Below are 19,308 nucleotides of genomic sequence, written 5' to 3'. Positions count from 1 at the left end.
CAGAACATTTAATGACTGCTGGTGAACAGAGTGGATCATTCAGACGCTAAAGAGCCAGATATTTTCCTGAGGAGCTGGTGGAGACCAAACACAGCTATGAGTTTAATGTTAAAGGAGGGTGCATACAACACTTAACTTTGAACATTTAAGTTGGTGAGAAACATTAATCCATATTTATGCTAATGTAGCCTTATAGATCTGTGAATTAGGCAGAGTTATTGTTTTAATCTTTCGGTGTTGTATGAAATGTGAAATATGGTAATCAAGGCTGTTCTTGATACCCAACATCTGTTTTGGAAGTTGACTTAAGCGTTGCATCAGTTTAAAATTTAAAAAATCACTTATATATTTTAAGCCATTCGTGCACTAAACATCATATTATTAAACGTTTAAGGAGTGAGGGGAAGTCTAAACCAGAGGGGATACTCTTCTTTTGCTAACACAGCACATTTTCTAAACGAGCAGGCACTATATTTCCTCTGCCATGCCGTGTTAGTGCATAACTGTAGTTATATGGTTGAAAATGGGTCATCAACTTCCTCAGTATAAATGCCTATTTTGCTTTTCGATACCATGCAGTGATTAGGCTGGGTAATGACAGTTTTTATGTTTGCTGTTCTAAGCACTGAGTGCCAGTTATGACATTCCCAGGAAAGTCACACAGGAAGTGCTTTGTGCACTGTTTGCAGAGGCATTCATGTATGTTTGTTTGGCATAATTAAGAGAAGTCCTGGGTTGTTAGTATAAACAGGGATAGCCTCAATTAAAAAGACAAAGCGCTCGAGCTTCTTCAAAAGAACATCCTAAAAGATGGAAACAAATTATTGGAAAAGGATTCACCAACATATATAAGCACTGCGATCCGCATTAATATGTGTAGGGATGTCAATGTGGCTTTTTCCTGTGTACTGGTAGTAGGTTTCACTTCTGTAAATACATGTTTATGGTGAACCGTCACCTAACAAGAACTTATAATGCAATTATCAGGCAACTTTAACATGACTTATGGTAATTGAGCACCACTTAAACATCCCACAGCTGGTGTCGGTTTCACTGCAGCTCAATAAAAGCTGAGCTATCGGCATTATTGGTTTGTGATAATGTTACTGTTGGCAGCATGCTGGAGAATATTGATTAGAAACTGAGAAAACGTTTTTCCTATGCTAATCCATTGGAGCAGCGTCAGAGAACCAGTATTCATTCTTACATTATTTAAGACATTTCTTCACACACTATAACACATCAGCAGTAGGGTCAGACAGAGTACATTTAATACAAAATAAAATAAAATTGACCTTTTTATAGTGTTACATTTACAACATTGTATAATATAAATCATAAATAGCAGCAGAATCCTTTCTAATACAAAGATTTGGTTGGTTTGGTATTTTTTCCGCAATTTCCCAAGGTGAGTGTTTGAGGAGCCAAATAAAAAGTGTCCTAATTAGTCTGATTAGTGAAAGTGGTAGAAACATCTGGAAGTTATCTTGCTGCTTACAGTTTAACGTCTTCAATTGAATATTACCAACCTGACTTCACTGCATCCCCTTTTGGGTGTTAGGGGGCTCACTATTGGAGATTTCATTTTTTTTCAAGGAAAGCAAATAAATAACTTTCTAAGATTAGCAATTATTTTCTAAACTTGATTATGCGTTAAAGACTGAAACATGATATCAGTCACAACATGAGAACAGACAGATGTATACATTACATCTGAATGTACTTACATCTATCACACTAAAGTAGGTTTTATATGAAGTTCTGGCACCACAAAAACTGCAGAAAATGCAATTTATTATGCAAAAATATTGAAATGATATTGTCTTATGTTAAAAATATTTACAGTAAAATCTATGTTGTACGATGGATGCTGAGAAATGACAGAGAAAGGGACAGAGGAAGGACGTCCTTCCTGCCTTGTATCCTGTGTTCTGCTGACAGGCGGTTTTCAGGGGATGAGCTCCTCAGAAGGCAGATAACTGAGCAGTCTCTTTTCCCCTCAGTCAGACCACTGGAATGAACTTTTTTCATAACCTCGTATTAAACATTTAATATCATCTGAGTTTTGTTTAGAATTGCCGAACCCCAGACATAATAGCTGACATTTAAAATGTTATATTGTGCTTTATGCCTTTAAATAAATAAATATATATATATAAATATATATATATATATTGTGTCCATGCAACTATATTTATAATAAAAACATAATAAATCAGGGAAAGCTTCATATTCACGTGACTTCTCAAGCTTCTGAGGTGGTCATCCTGTTTCTCGTCAATGACGTGCCTCTTTGATCCAGCATCACTGTCTGATGACGTTGGGTTCAAATGATGAATTCCCTGTTCTGCTGAAAATGATTCATGTCTGTTTTGATCAGTGGCACACCCAACGCAGCCACCCAGCTGCATACAGGACGACATGTTGGATGTACAACTTGATAGGTAAGGAAACAGAATGAGACCCTTTTTCTAGAAACATACTACGGAGGGCACAAGTCAGCACATGCACATTAGTTATTTTTATGATAGAATGCTGACAGAGACTATCAAATGGGAAGTGTCCTTTTCCTCAGTTTATTACAGGAAGGCCACAATCCAAACATCCAGCATTTAGGGCGTGAATGCTGGAACCGGCTGCCACCACAACCAGAACCTAAGATAGCCACTTATCTCCAGTCCATAATTGAGGTAGTCTTAGATTGTATCCTCTCTGTCCAACTCTGTTCTTTGAACTCCCAACTGCCTTCACTACTCTTGACCATTTCAGTCTAAAAATAACAACATAAAGCAGTAAGACAAGTGGCAATACGTCATCATATTCTGTCTCACAAGATGACAAAGTCCACAACATGTGTGAATGACAGTAAAGCGAGGCTGTTCCACAGTGTTTCCAATCCACACAGTTCCAACCTTCCTCCCCCCTAAATAACAGGAAGTCTTTCTAGTCAGGAGAAATATTGGCCAAGCACCTTACCTACCCTCTGGTTTCCTGAGAGAGCTGGGAGGAAACTGCCGAACATCGTAAAAGTGGTGACCTCAGCACATATTTGTGCCTCTCCAGCGGGCCGTGACCACATAGCCCCTCGACTACCCCAGCTCTGCCTGCAGATACACGGAAAGAACCGGCACAGGGCAGCCCCCACCCCCCAGGTTGACTTTGAAGAGATCAGGGAAGAGTCCCAGTGTTTACTTAAGTCAGCAGAAAATACAAAATCACCATGCTGAATACTAAGGACTTACAAATCTGTTTTATTCTCTCTAATGGATAAAAACAAAGGATTTTTCACTGTTAAACTTTTGTGTTCATGAGTAATGATTCACATGATTATGATACATTAGCTAATTTGATCCTATTCCTAATGAGTCAATCTGTATATTCACTATTGTTTTCATTTGTGTACACTTAGAAGTGTTTGGTTTTCCCTTTTTTGTAATTTAAACACACTGCACTCCCTCCTTTTGAAGAACAAAGTACTGCAGACTCAGCAGAAGCCAGCAGATCACATGACAGATCATTATGTGCAACAGTTTAAAACTTCCTGTGCATTGTGCAAGGTTCGGTTTTACTATATGTATTTAAGAAAACAGTGTTGACTTGCCAGAGAAAGGTATCAGCGCGACTATTTATTTATGTAAATTCTTAAAGTCCTCATATTAGTGTGCTCCATAGCCCTGTACACAAACAGTGTGTGGTTGTCACTTGTCATGAACACACGGTACTACAAACTGCTGTTCTCTGTTCGATGTTGCCACCTTGTGGACAAAGGGCTGCACTTCAGAATGTGTGTCAGTTTTCATAACAGCTTGGATCAGTGCAGTGACAGGGAGTGTGCACGCGGTTGGTTTTGATAGTTTCCCAATATCACATGTTGACCTAAAGTCCAGCCAAAACAGCTCCTTCAAATATTTGCTCTGCTTTGCTACGAATCTGCCCGAATGATTGCATAATCCTGAAAACACAGAAAATAACAGATTGTCTCCAATGACTGCAAGCATTCTTAAAATGAAATGACCTTTGGCCTTTTGTATAAACCGTGTGCTTGCACGAAAAGGGACATCATTATATGTATTTACATTCTATAAACACATCTTTACACATGTGTACTGCCATGTATTGCATTGACTATGCTTCACTATTTGCAGTGTACATTTAAGACTAAGAAAGGAATATGAAGCATAGTTATTTGCCGCTGAATCACTCATTGAAATAGTAAAAGCATGAGCCATTTTTTTCATTTATACCTTGTGAAATGTTTCAAAAAATATGTAATGCTATGAGAAACTTTAATATTTTCAGTCATATTGTTTTGCAGCTACTCTTGGTAATATAGGGGAATGGTATTTTGAAATCACAGTAAACAAGAAACATAAACTTCAACATACAATTTCGCAATACTTATGAGTTATAGTCAGTTTTGTTGGTAAATTATGGTATGGTTTAATTGATCAGCACATAACTAAAGGAACAGTCAACAGTTAAATAACAGTTTTGCAGAAATGAGAAGAAATTAATCATAGTTTCTTCTGATTATCATGTTTGTTGGGGTTTTGCATACAGTGTGAAGAACTAGGACTGGATGATGATTCAACCTAAACAAACATTTCAACTCTGCTTTTTGGAGTTTCCGAGCAATGACTCAGCACTTTTGCAGTTGAATAATCATTGGCAGAGTGGTAGCTTTAAAGACTCATCAGGGACAGACTCACGACACCATTTGTCTCTTCAAAGGTTCATCATGAGGACTGCTCTGCAGCTGGGCTTCTGTAGCCTCTGTCTGACTCTAACACTTCTGGGAGAAGGAATGTATGTATATTCTTATTTCATGATTTTCATTTGAAGGATTTAATTTGTATCACCTTAAGATTGGGTACAAGGCTAAATGTTGCACCACTGAATAATGTGTATTTCAGGGGAGCGGATCTTCCTGATCCACCAGCAGTGGATTGTGTTTGGAGCCGCTGGTCAGAGTGGGGTCCTTGTGATACCTGCATGAAAATCAGAGTGAGTCCGTTAAAAGTGTCAGAGACCACAAAACTCCACATTCAACTGAGTCTAATGACAATATTGTTCTGCCTGGCATGTGAGTGCCTGTATTGCATAATAGCCAAATCCCAGTAACTACATGGTCAAAGTTGAGTTAAAATCAGTATTTCATTTCCTGACATCAGTTTTACCCAAAAAACATATTTCATAAAAAGCAGTGGCTGTAAAATGTACAACTTTAACTAATATAATTAAATAATTTACTGACTTTTTCCTATTAACTAAATAGTTGCATTGGTAAGACATCCTGAATTGTGTGTGTTTTCTGTGCCCTGTTTTGGCAAAGTGCCTGAACATTTTTTAAACGTTTTTCACAACTTCACTGTTTCTCCACTGTTTACCCTTGTAATAAATACACAAAACAATTGTTTAACATAGATGCTTAACAAAGTGCAATACAATGTGTGCCCCTCAGAGGAGGGCTCGAGGTGTGGAAGTGTTCGGTCAGTTTGGGGGAGTGTCCTGCCAGGGGTCCCTGGGGGACAGAGAGGCCTGTGTTACAGACGCTGCCTGTGAGCTGCCCCCACCCTCCGACTGCTCCGACTCTGAGTTCCGCTGCGAGTTAGGTACTGCAGCTGCTTTTTACTCACCTCTAAACAATACCTCTATTTATTTTCAATGCCTATAACATGCCTATCAACACAGGAACTTGCATCAAGAAGAGATTAATGTGCAACGGGGACTATGACTGTGAGGATGAATCAGATGAGGACTGTGATCCTGTGCGCAGACCGTGTGGATCAGCCGTTCTGGACAGTAATGAGCAAGGCAGGACAGCAGGATATGGGTAAGAGTCATTAAAAAGACATTTCAGTTGCAATCAGAGTGAATATACAGTAATATGAAAGTTAAATTAAGGCATTGTTACTGCAGGGAAGAACACTGATATTACATTATATCGGCCCATTTATTGTGACAATACGGGACTCCTATTACAAAGTATTATTCAGTGGAGATGCTTTCTTATTTTTTCTAGTTGTTTTCAACAAAAAAGTGCTTTGCAATAAATAATAGATAAAACATAGTTTAAGTTTGTCACAATAGTGTGACAAACTTAAAACGATTCAGTTGAATGCAAGTAATAGATCATGTGTCCTAGTATACTCAACTCTACACTTTTGTAAGCATGAACTGTGTCCATGCACCAGAATCAACATCCTGGGTGCAGATCCTCGCATGAACCCGTTCAACAACGATTACTTCAACGGGAGGTGTGATCGAGTAAGGAATCCCAACTCTGGGAAGCAGGATAGAGTTCCCTGGAATGTCGGTGTGCTCAGCTATCAGGTTAGCCCAAACCGGTTCACCTACTTTACCCTGATTTTGTCCAACATGTACGTGCTGACAGAGACAATTTGATAATTCTGCACTCATAAAATGTTGTCTCCCTGTTTTCCAGACTTTAGTGGAAGAAACATCTTCTAAAGAGATTTATGAAAACACACACAGCCTCCTGAAGGAAATGCTGACAGAGATGAGTTTTAAAGTTGATGCCGGACTTTCTTTCAAATTCAGCCCATCTGAGAAGTCCATGTCAGGGAACACATCATTAAAAGTGGGTTTAGAGTATGAGAAGAAAAACATGATAAAGGATGTCTCAGAGATCTCCATCACGAAGGTAAAAAAAAATACACTGTTGTGTAACCCATCTCAAATAGATCCCATGTGTATTTCCTAATGCGTTTCTCCTGCACACACAGCACCAGAGCTTCATGCGGGTGAAGGGCAAGGTCCAGCTGAGCACCTACAGGATGCGCTCCCGTGAACTGAAAACGGCCAATGAATTCCTGGAGCATATCAAATATTTGCCTTTGCGGTATGAGAAGGGTATTTATTTTGCCTTCCTGGAGGACTATGGTACTCACTACACCAAAAATGGGAAGACAGGCGGTGAATATGAGTTGATCTATGTTCTCAACCAGGACACCATAAAGGCCAGAAGTATGTGTCTCTACTCAAACCAAATGTATTCTTGCACAATGTTAAAAAGTAATAAGCATTCATCCTAAATACTTCATAATTCTTGCAGATCTGACAGAGAGAAAGATTCAGGATTGCATCAAATTGGGCATCACCGCAGACTTTGAGGGATTGGGTGAGGGACACGTGAAAGGCAACAAGTGTGATGACGTAACGAACAAAGACCAAGGTCAGCTTTCCCCGTTTTACCTGATCATACTGATAAGAAATCTATTATTTAAAGGATTTGTGAAAAATATCTTAATACAAGACGATACTCACCTGTCATGTACATTGAGATTTGTATCTTCAATCATTCCTCCTGTCAATACTGACCATAAAATAATTCCTTGGTAGTGGGACTACACTGCACTGAGGACAAAATACACAGCCATGCTTAAATGCAGCTTCAATAGTGTATATAGGCAAATTGAGTGGGTATAGTTGTTTTGTTAGTTGCTTTAAGAAGTATTCCTCTGACAAATCTCAGCAAGGAAAAGCTGGGAGAATTTTGTGCAAAAAAGGCCATAACTTAATTGTATTTAAACACACCTGCAAGAATGTGAGGCCACGTTTACACGGAGACGAAACGGGTTGTATCCGCTACAGTTCTCTATCGTATGGACGGTTCATCCACACGAGGCTGTAACGGAACCGCGGAAACGAAGCCCTCAAACGATAACGGCTCTCAAGGTGGGTAGATTTGTGGACGAAACGCTCTGGGGGCCAAACGGCTCCGTGTGTAAGTCCTATACGATCATTTCCTGATAACGATGGCGCCATAGCCCCGCCTCTCCCCACCTCTGCTGCTCACCCCCGCATCACCCGCGTTATTGCTGATGTGTTTCGCCAACAACAATGGCGGATCACAGGGTTGCTTTCGTGCTCCAGACGCTACTGACCATGCTACAGATGTTAGTGCAAAATCTACATGTTGCTAAATCCACCGCGGGGAATAAACAGAAGGGCAACCAGGCTCGGGGGTCTTCTTCGCTGCTTTTGGTGTATTTTGTGGCGGAAGTACAGCACCACCTACAGGCCCGGCATATGTACTACAGCGTATCCAGCGGGTCGAGCGGTCTCGTGTGGACGGACACGTTTCTTGAGCCGATTCCGTGTGGACTGAATACTTTTTGGATATCGACTAAGGTTCATTTTCGTCTCTGTGTAAACGTGGCCTGAACCTAACCTCTGAAACCAAGCCTTGTGAGTAGACTGAGCACAGTTATTGTGATGTGTATGAGTAGGGTTTATGGTAATATATGAAAGTGTGAAAGTCACTAAAAGTGTTCCGCTGTTGCCACACAGTTGATACTCACGGAAAAGCAGTGGTGGACAGAGTGCTGACATCGGTCAAAGGTGGCACTCTTGAAAGTGCTGTGGGTATGAGGGCTAAATTGAATAAGGAGGGAGTGATGGATCTCGCTACGTATCAGGAGTGGGCCCGAACCATCGCTGACGTCCCCGCACTGCTGACTAGTGAGGTGAGCATGGTGTGCTTTCTTGCACTTCTTCTGGTAGTACGCACATGGTTGAATGTGATCATAAGACGCTTGGGAGAAAAGCATCAGCTAAAATAATGGAATATTTCATAAAACGCTAAGAAAGATTGATTGGCATAGTGTAGCTGTAACGGAGCGTCCACACTACAGCTTCAAAAATAGCTTGGAGCTGGGCGTGTCTGGAGCTTGGGGATTTTATTCAAGCAACACGACCAACAACCAATCACATGAATCTCCCGCCCCCGACATACAAAGCAAAAACCCCCAGGGATTTTATGCGAGCAATATATATATAAACTCCCCAAACAGGCGAAAACCTACCAGTTTCCCCCACTGTCTCTGCCACCTCCCTCCATGCCTGGTTCCTCCGGTTTGTATCCCGGTAGGTGTAGAGGGTCTGGTCATACAAAACCGGGTGATTTGCTACGGCGATAGTTAGTTTCTCCTCCGACTTTTTTTGAAATATAGAAATGAACGGCGGGATATCTCTCCCAGCTTAGACGCGGTTTGATTGGCTACGGCTTCAGCTGTCAGATTTTGGGAAATGGGATTTGATTGGCTGGCGCTGGCTACTCCGGCGTCAGAAGTTGAACATTGTTCAACTTCTGTCGCCGGAGACGCCTGAGACGGACCGCTCTGCTACCCACAATTCAGTTCGGCGAAAAAGCGCGGCTACGTGACGTCACCCCATTGAAAGTGAATGGGCAGATTGGAGCTTTCGACGCTGTCGACGCTGTAGTGTAGACGGGCCGTAACAGTAACATTAAAGATGTCATGCTATGATAACAATGTAGGCAGTGGCGTTTGTATATGTACAAAAGTGGTGGGGCACAAAAAACTTAGATGTCTTTCAGTGTTTCCCCCATATACAAATAGCAGCGGACCTAAATCAAAATATAATATTATTTTCAAAAGATTTTTTTGTCTGATGCTTCGATTAATTTTAAACAGACAGTTCAAGAAAAGGACACCCAAAAAATGTAATTTTATCATTTAAATAGTGAATTGTTCTCTCTTAGTAAGATCCCATTTTCAATAAAATTGCGGTCTTACCTTGACTTGAAGATGAAGTCCATGCTATCCTTCTGGACAAAAATCTCTATTACTTTTTTGTAAAAGTCCTCCTTATCTTCTTGTAGTTTCAAAAGTCTATCATAAATCTAATCTAATCGATAGATTTATGATTAGAAAATTATAAAAGTAGGGTAGATGTGGATGTGGAACATGTGGATATTATCCGGCTGAACAAAACGTGCATTTATCTAACAGGTACGTTTCCCACAGATCTTACTTCGAGCTATTTTCTAAAATCCCATGGAGAAATCTCATTGCTTTTTTGTGGAGGGAACCCATGGATGTATAATAAGAACTGGATACAGCGTGGAAGGCGGGGCCTCATTCATTCCTATGAGAGTTGCTCATGGAGTTGCTCATTAGCGCATGGATGACAAAATGGCCCAACTTTTGAGAGAGTGAAACGTCACAGATTACCCAGCATGCCTGAGAAGACACACCAGGCCGAAATTGGCCGTTTTCATTAGTCAGACGACGAAGCGTGCCCTGTCGCCCAAACTCAATTTGGTGTGTCCCGCACCGCCGGCCGTGACACGCCTTATTTGGCCTTTCATGGCCAACGCACGGCCACAGGCAGTCGGACAAAGAAATCACCCTGATTGGCTGTTCAGCTAGCGAATCAGTGCATGAGAAGTGAAACGGTTGCTTGAGAATGTCTTCCACAAGCAACACTCCAATGGCTGATAGCTCCAGTACCACACGAAACATGTTTTTGATAGACAAGAGTGAAAATGGAATGCACACGCTATTTGTTGTTTGTTTATATCACGTAGTCTGTTCTTCTTCTCTGTCTTCCGGTTGTTGCCTCTTTTGAATGACGAATACACACTACCGCCGCCTGCTGGTAAGGAGAGTTATTGCCGCTCATGCATGCGCAGTTCGTACGTGCTCGGCTGAAGTCTTTGCGGTGTGTTCCAGTGCGACACATGGCCAAAACTCAGGAGAACACGCCGACGCAACAGTCCGCGTTGGCGTCAGCGAGTTCTCTGGTGACTGCTTGGTGTGTCAGGGCCTTTACGTCCGAGCCATTAGTAGGCTAATTATGCTAATGTACACATCAATCGTTATGTACTTTTATATTACGCTGATGTAACAGGATCTAGTGATGGTTTTGTTCAGCATTGCCAGCTTCACTGTTGAGCTTTATGTTGTGCCCAGCATTCTCCTGTGCTCTGAAATCAAAATGTGGATAAGCATAAAACAACACTAAAATAAACACTACAATACAACTTGTTATTTGACACACACAAGGTTGTTCATTTGTGTGTATAAATATACAACACAGGCTATATATATATACATATACATATACAAGTATAATTAATACAACTGTTCATTTGATTAGAGCTTTGACACATATCTTTATTTAAGTATGACGACTTCCTCGGGCGATATCATATAGCTAATTCATCTGGGTCAAAACGTGTTGTGCCCACATGCAAAGGTTGTAAACTCTGGCTTATCCCTGCCTGGTATTATAGTAATAGCAAACAGCAACGTTCAACTCCTTTAATGGTATATTGCAAGTGCAATAAGAAGCTACAGGGATGTTAATCTACATCAGTAATATTAACTTTATTTAATACAAGATTTACATCATACAGCCCATGTTGTATAATATTTTACAAATGATGAATTACAGCAAACATGTGCAATATATCCATTATTACAGCTCCGTGGGCTGGCAGTAAGGCGATATGGGTCCGATCTTATTGTGCATCCATGGGTAAGGGGCGGACTGGGAGGAAAAAGTGGCCCGGGGATTCATTGACAGACAGGCCCACTTAATGCGCGGCATGTATCGGCCGGCCGGCGACGAAAGTATGTAACTTAACAAAAAACCCTATGCATTTTATGTTATTTTGGACCATTATTCATATAGTAATCACATTACCTGAGCCCTTGAGTTGCCTACAGCAAAATAGTTACAGCATATATTTAGTGATTTTAATGTTAACAGATCATTGACGCAATAATATTTGGACCCAATTTGCATGACTTGACACATGGAATAAAACATGGGCGTAGGAAGCATCCTCAATGTGGGTGAGACAATTTAACAGGGGGTGTGGGCAGGTGGTGGACCTCACCTCCTCTAGGGGGGTCCGGGGGCAAGCTCCCACGGGAAGGGATTTTTTTAAATGTTGAAGTTAAATGCATCAATCTGGTCCATTTTGAGAGCAAAATTAGGGACTAAATCTATGGCAGTCAGTAGGGGCTTGGACTGTGAGCCGTAGGGTCGCCGGTTCAAGTCCCCGACCAGACCTATTTGGAGTGTGGACTTCTACTTGGAGAGGTCCCAGTTCACCTCCTGCCGTGGTGCCCTTGAGCAAGGCACCGGACATATACTCAGCCTCTGAGAAGAGGAGCGCGCAGTGCCTTTCACGCACCGCCTTTCACGCACCGCCTTCACTGTGTTTACCTTCAGAATCATTAGAAAGGCTAAAGAGCGGTGTGGCTGATGTGTTTTAAACACACACACACACACACACACACACACACACACACACACACACACACACACACACACACACACACACGATTGAAACGCAGACATTTGTTCCTCCATGTTACGTTGTAATTGTTTCACTGAGCGGACCCGCACATTTTTTTCAAACGCTCCCCTTTTTGGTCCATCTGCGCGGTTTTGTGCACTGTGAGGCTGTACCTTTGGTAATGAAAAGTAAATGTTGTGAGGAAATCTTTCCACCAATAATTCCAATAAGTAATCCAAAATGTATTCACTTCAGGTTTATCAGATGTAATCAGATTACTCGTTTTTCAAATGTAACGCAAGCTGAATACAGTTACTTGATTTTCTGATTACGTACCACCGTTACATGTATTCCGTTACAACCCAACCCTGGCCACACCCCACTGGGCTGGGCTGGGCTGGGCCGGAACACTTACAAATGTGGGCCGGTAGGATTAAGGCAAAAAATAAAGATTCTTTTTTTTTTTTTTTGGGCCCTCCGGCCCACACACAGCACCGGCCCACCGGGGAAACTCCCGTTATTCCCAATGGCCAGTCCGCCAACTCATGTAGTACTAAACACGTCACATCACATGAACGTGCCGGGCGGCGCGGTCCCGTGGGTTAGATGCGCGTTCATAATGCAGAGGGAAATAACTCTCCTCACCCCCCTTACCTCCTTGCGGACCACCCGTTCCAGCAACTCCAATTTCCTCAAACCCCCCAGGACTAAGCTCCGTACTATGGGAGAGCGGGCCTTCTGCTCGGCTGCTCCCAGCCTGTGGAACGCTCTCCCCGACCAAATGAGAGCACCACAGACCGTGGAGGCTTTTAAAAAAGGCCTCAAAACCCATCTCTTCAAAAGAGCCTTTGCCTAGACATTTTTATCACCCTTTTATTTTTATTTTTATTTATTTTTGTTTTTATTTTATTTATTTTTGTATTGCTTTTTAATTAATTCTACCGTGTTGTGTAATGTTTATTTATACTGTTCATGCTCACTACTTGTAGCACTTCGGGATTTGCATTCAAATATGAAGTGCTTTATAAATGGAACTCATTATTATTAGAATAACGTTATTAGCACATTTTTACAACTTGAGGAACGAATGTTTTTAATAAGGGCTATACAAGTGTTCATACTGGGTAGTTTATTTAGTTTAAAAGTGTTTCCGGGCCTGGCAACCAAACGGAAGTGTAGTACCGCCGTTTGGCCACCACGAATATTTTCATCTGAGTCCGGGGCACTTCCTGGGGGCTTGAGGGAACCCATGAGCAGCTTACTTCCGGGTTTTAGGACACGTCACTGCACCTCTCTCGTCTCCTCTTCACACACCACACTTTTCGCGGCACAGGTACTTACAGCCAATCAGCTCTGAATTATGTGAGATGAGATGACGTATGGTGGGAATGGCAGCTCAGTGCCCCTATGGCAGGGATGGGCAAATGGCGGCCCGCGGGCCGCATGCGGCCCCCACCTCCTCTTTTTGCGGCCCTCAGATTAATTTTGTTTTTACTTGTAGTACTGATACCGTCCACTAGACTCCTAGTTACCTCGGGTTAGTGTTCATGACTTCATGTGTATGTCATCTAATGATTAATATCAATACACACACATTTCCCGTGCTTTCCAATAGTTTAAAATAGTTTTATTCCACTGTTTATCAATCAATCAATCAATGTTTATTTATATAGCCCAATATCACAAATGTTACATTTGTCTCAGTGGTCTTCACAGTGTGTACAGAATATCAGTATGACAATACGACACCCTCTGTCCTTAGACCCTCACATCGTACAAGGAAAAACTTCCAAAGAAAACCCAGTTTAAAGGGGAAAATGGGAGAAACCTCAGGGAGAGCAACAGAGGAGGGATCCCTCTCCCAGGACGGACAGACGTGCAATAGATGCCGTGTGTAAATTGAAAAGATAATACATTTGCAACATAGGTAGTCCAAATGTTTGGAAATGCATGTGTGTATAATAGGAAGATGAATCCACGAGGATATCCATCCAGGACCTATGATCCAGGACCACAGCCACGACTCAAGATCCAGCGCTCGCGATCCAGGACACAGGACCGCAGGATCATCCATGACTCCGGATCCCAGCGTATATAGACACCAAAAAGAAAGACATTTGGGGAAGCTGGGTTAATCGTGTTTAATAACCTGTTCAATACAAACATAATGAGCTTATTACATTACATGTTACTTGTTAGACGCTTTTATCCAAAGCGACTTACATACTCAATACTGTGGGCAATCCCCAAAGGAGCAATTTGGGGTGAAGTGTCTTGCCAAAGGACACAACGACATGCTGACTGCAGTGGGGTTTGAACCTGTGACCCACTGATCCGAACACCAACGCACAACCCACTGCACCACACGCCTCCCTTTGAGGATATTCCCACTTTTTGGGGATGTTCATGTTCCCTTTGATTGTAAAATGTCAATGAAGATGTCAGACTTAGTATATTTGTTAATAATTACATACAACATTACATTACATTGCATTTAGCTGACGCTTTTATCCAAAGCGACTTACAATAAGTACATTCGACCAGGAAGACACAACCTTGAAGAAAACAGAATCATATAAGTATATCAGGTTTCATAGAGCCAAGCATTTCAAGTGCTACTCAACTGGCTATAGATAAGCCAGTCCTTTATTAGTATATAAGTGCTCTGTTAGCAGTTCTTTGTTAGTAATTCTATCGCTCGAGGTGGAGTCGAAAGAGATGAGTTTTCAGTTTGCGCCGGAAGATGTGTAAGCTTTCTGCTGTCCTGATGTCAATGGGGAGCTCATTCCACCATTTTGGAGCCAGGATAGCAAACCCACGTGTTTTTGCTGATGGGAACTTGGGTCCCCCTCGCAGCGAGGGTGCAGCGAGCCGTTTGGCTGATGCAGAGCGTAGTGCACGCGCTGGGGTGTACGGTTTAACCATGTCCTGGATGTAGGAAGGGCCAGATCCATTCGCAGCATGGTACGCAAGTACCAGTGTCTTGAAGTGAATTCTAGCAGTTACCGGAAGCCAGTGGAGGGAGCGGAGGAGCGGCGTGGTGTGGGAACATTTAGGAAGGTTGAAGACCAGACGAGCCGCTGCATTCTGGATGAGCTGCAGAGGTCGGATGGCACATGCAGGTAGACCAGCCAGGAGGGAGTTGCAGTAGTCTAGGCGTGAGATGACGAGAGCCTGGACCAGAACCTGCGTGGCTTTCTGGGTCAGCTGGGGACGTATCCTCCTGATGTTGTAAAGCGTGTATCTGCAGCAGCGGGTTGTAGCAGCGATGTTTGCAGTGAAGGACAGGTTGTTATCTAGGGTCACACCCAGAGTCCTTGCAGTCTGAGTCGGGGAAACAACAGAGGTGCCGATGTTGATAGTTAGGTCAAGAGTGGGACAATCTTTTCTCGGAAGGAAAAGCAGTTCAGTCTTGTCAAGGTTGAGCTTGAGGTGATGATCAGACATCCACTGAGAGATGTCAGCTAGACAACAACACATGGAATTTGTGTGTGTGACTGTTCCAATCTCCAGCATACTTGGAATTCCACCGAGGCCGCGTCCTTGGTTTGGGGGTAATTTCGAGGCTGCACATGGGTAGACTTCGCGTCCTTTAAATCCCCACAATGCTTTGCGCACGGACCAAGTTCAAAAACCCTTGCGGAGAATGGCTGAACCGACGCAGCACACATTTAAATGTAAGTATGTAGTGGCGCAGAAAATGTGTAGTGTTGGTACATTTGTGACTTTATTAAATTTGTTACCACCAAAAATGTGTTCCGTGAAAGTAAAGCAAGTTCATAAATAGATAGACATCGTGAGGTATTTATTTTCGGTACAGTTTATGTTGAAACCGTTAGAGAGCGTGGCACACTTGTTAGCCTGTTCCATTCTTCTTCGTTTTCCGAAGCCGTGGCTTGGAAGCATACTTGCTTCGTTTCTGAAGGAAGTGACTTGGAAGTACGCGACTACCAAGCCAGCATCCTCGCGATTGAGAAACGGCCTCGCTGTTTGAGGGCTTGATAGCCCACTCCCCCTCCACACCGCTCCACACTCGTTGGTTTGGAACAGCCCTCAATATGGCGGACCCTCCGCGTGAATGCGCAAACGGAGGGGTAGGGTGTAGGGGTAGGGGTAGGGGGCGGTTTGGGAATGGGCCTAAATAGGACAATACTCTGAGCATGCGCAGTGTAGTTTTTACAGTCACCGTTCACTTAGACAGTGAGAGGGAGGGGCATGATCGGGTTTTGTCCCACATGGCTCTAAACAGCTCAATAGGCACACACTGTAGACACTAATTAGAAGAACACAGACAAATCAGATGATTAAACATGATCTTAAAATATATTTTATATATATTTTATTTATTTTTAATACTTTCTGCTGACACTAGGTGGGGCTGTGCCCCACCTGCCCCTAATGACCATTCACCACTGAATGTAGGGATGGTAAGGCCATCACTCTGATACAGACTACACTATTGCAGCTATTGGATTACTTTTTAACAGACTTCTTGGTTTTCCAGAGGATGATTTTAGCTTTCCTCTGAATTTGAATCTTGCACCACCAACATGGCGTCAAATGTATCAATTATCCTATGAAATATCTCAACATCTACACGATGAATTGGCCCAACATCTGATGCTTTTAGTAAAAATCCTCAACAGCTACTGGATGGATATTCTCTGCGGACATCCTTAGGACATCCTTAGGATAATTTTTAATAACGCTGACTTGACTTCATGCCTTTTGAAAATGTTCTGTTCTGTATATCACGGCAAGGTCAGTGATGCTCATTTTGTGTTGTTTCTGACAGCCTGAAAACATCTATATGTTAGTTCCATTGGACATGCCAGATGCTAACTCCAAGATATCCAACCTGAAGCAGGCCACCACAGAATACGTGGCAGAGTACAACGTGTGCAAGTGTAAGCCTTGTCATAATGGAGCCACTCTTGCTCTGCTGGATGGGAAGTGTATCTGTCTGTGCCCCCACCTGTATGAAGGCATGGCCTGCCAGAATTTCAAGTCTAAACCCCCAGGTAAGGGTAAACAGAACCAGTACCACACTTACACTTACCAACAAGGCCTTAATGTCCCTTTAGGTCATTACATTAAACCTTTGGGAAATGTTTTGCAGCTCCTGCTGTGAATCAGGAAGGTAACTGGTCCTGCTGGTCCGGCTGGTCCAGTTGTAGCGGGGCGAAGCGGGCCAGGACACGCAGCTGTAACACCGACGGGCTTTCTGTGGCCGTGTGCAGAGGAGACACCAAGAGTGAAGAACACTGCTGAGAACATACATTTTGGTCTTAACATGCTTAGTTAGGAGATAAGAGCCATCTTGACGGTAGTAATTGATAATATAAAATCAGAGTTTTTTTTAGATGGGGATAGATTTTTCTGTTTAGTTTTGGGATTTATATGTTTTTTGAGTACCATTTAATTGTGAATATATACTACTATATATACATAGGCCTACTAGAAGAAAATAAGATCCATGAAACCTACATTAACACACAGGTCTTCTACAGATGTTTTAGTACGACTGAAAGCTGAAAGTTAACAGCTACAACACAAATATCAAGTGTAACGTATATAATCTATTAAAGATGCTGCTACAGTCCTCTGCTCTATACTGTACATTTGACAGGGGTTGCGTTCCAATAGTCCATTTAGCTTAGGAACCTTCCTAACCAAGTGAAATGACCCGGAAGTCCCTCAGTGGCAGCCTAAGTGCCGTTCCAATTCTCTAAATGATAGGAAAGGAGGTTTCAAACTTCCTTTATAACCTCCTTTAGCTTAGGAACCACTGGACCTCCCTTACCGAAAGGAGAGGAGAAAATGCCCCACAATGCATTGCAGCCGCAGCATTTGCCGTCACACAACAGTCGGCCGTTCACGGAAACAACCGATTATGAACGAGAAATTATATCATGAAAGTTACGGTGCTTATTAAGCATTTTAAAACGTAGGTGGTAAGTTGCCAAAGTGCTTTGTTTTGAATGTTCATCAGTATTGTAAGGCAAACTTCTGCAGCAATGGAGAGTCAGGACTCAGAGAGACACGAGGAGAGTTGGAGCTTTGATGTCAAACACTGGTAGTTTATTACAAGCATCGGCCGGAGAATTCATATCACAAGCAGTGTTGGGACTAACGCGTTACAAAGTAACGCGTTACTGTAACGCGTTACTGTAACGCCGTTATCTTTGGCAGTAACTAGTACTCTAACGCATTACTTTTTAAATTCAGTAACTCAGTTACCGTTACTACATGGTGCGTTACTCCGTTACTGCGTTAGTTTTTTTATATAGTCAACAGCCAGGCGAACAGAGATGAGAACTGTACTTAAGTACAGTACTTGAGTAAATGTACTTAAATACTTCCTGTGTCACATGCGGAGACGGGCTGTGGGCGTGTTTGTGTTGTTTACTAACAAGACTGTCATGGCGGCGGCGGAGCTCAAGTCTAGTTTCTCCACCTGGAGATATTCTCACTATTTCACTTTTGTCGAGCACAAAGAAAAGAACGTTTTAGTTAAATGTAAGTTGTGTCCTGGTGGGTCAAAGAGCATATCTACTGCTCAAACCAGTCATTCAAATCTCTTAAAAAATCTGCAAAAACATCATGCTGGGACGAAGCTAGTAGCTAAGACAACAGAGACTCAGCCGACGCCACTCCACCTCCACCTGCACCTAAGCAACAGCGGCTGGATTTTAACCAAGGGACTGCTAGCCAGGGGAAAGTCGATAAAGCCATTGCACGGTATGTTGTAGAACACATGCAGGCTGTTGCTACAGTGGAGTCACCCGCTTTCAGGGAGCTAGTTAGCATGATAGCATGTCCGGGCGGCACACGGCATATGAAACTACCTGGAGAAAGAATATACAAAAATGTAAAGCCAGCTAATATCGATGCTATCGAGATTGCATATAATGCATGTCAAGTTGATCAACAGATTGTATTATTCTCCAATGCAATAACAGTACTGAAATGAAGGCTATAAGGGCATTAATATAATGGGAGCCCTTTTTTTAAGTAACTAAAATGTTACTTTTCACAGTAAAGCATTACTTTTGGTGTAAGTAATCAGTAAAGTAACTGAGTTACTTTTGAAATGAAGCAACTAGTAATGGTAACTAGTTACTGGTTTTCAGTAACTAGCACAACACTGATCACAAGTCAAAGCAGCAAAAGGTTCTGACTGCACGGGTGGGTTGTCATGTCAATTCTGATCAGCTTATCTCTCGATAGAC

The 19,308-nt window shown here is 42.4% G+C and overlaps 1 protein-coding gene across 1 annotated transcript; it reads left to right on the top strand.

Moving 5' to 3' along the window:
• Positions 1 to 4,680: 4,680 nt before the first annotated feature.
• On the top strand, positions 4,681 to 17,678 carry c9 (complement component 9). Its single transcript, XM_034096397.2, has 11 exons — positions 4,681 to 4,806; positions 4,914 to 5,004; positions 5,462 to 5,612; positions 5,692 to 5,833; positions 6,195 to 6,333; positions 6,446 to 6,664; positions 6,747 to 6,987; positions 7,076 to 7,195; positions 8,314 to 8,489; positions 16,872 to 17,097; positions 17,196 to 17,678. Exons 1-11 carry the CDS (start codon positions 4,739 to 4,741, stop codon positions 17,345 to 17,347), a joined length of 1,725 nt encoding a protein of 574 aa, XP_033952288.1. The 5' UTR covers positions 4,681 to 4,738; the 3' UTR covers positions 17,348 to 17,678.
• The last annotated feature ends 1,630 nt before the right edge of the window (positions 17,679 to 19,308 follow it).

This window comes from Pseudochaenichthys georgianus, chromosome 12, assembly GCF_902827115.2.
Source record: "Pseudochaenichthys georgianus chromosome 12, fPseGeo1.2, whole genome shotgun sequence".
NCBI lineage: Eukaryota > Metazoa > Chordata > Actinopteri > Perciformes > Channichthyidae > Pseudochaenichthys > Pseudochaenichthys georgianus.
The sequence above is the reverse complement of the archived record's forward strand: the minus strand, read 5'-3'. Positions and strand labels throughout refer to the sequence as shown.

Excerpts from the sequence above, each read along its gene's own strand:
- c9 (XM_034096397.2), top strand. The coding sequence starts at position 4,739 with ATGAGGACTGCTCTGCAGCTGGGCTTCTGTAGCCTCTGTCTGACTCTA. Across the intron at positions 4,807-4,913 it reads ACACTTCTGGGAGAAGGAAT|GGGAGCGGATCTTCCTGATC; the intron begins GTATGTATATTC and ends TGTGTATTTCAG. Across the intron at positions 5,005-5,461 it reads ATACCTGCATGAAAATCAGA|AGGAGGGCTCGAGGTGTGGA; the intron begins GTGAGTCCGTTA and ends TGTGCCCCTCAG.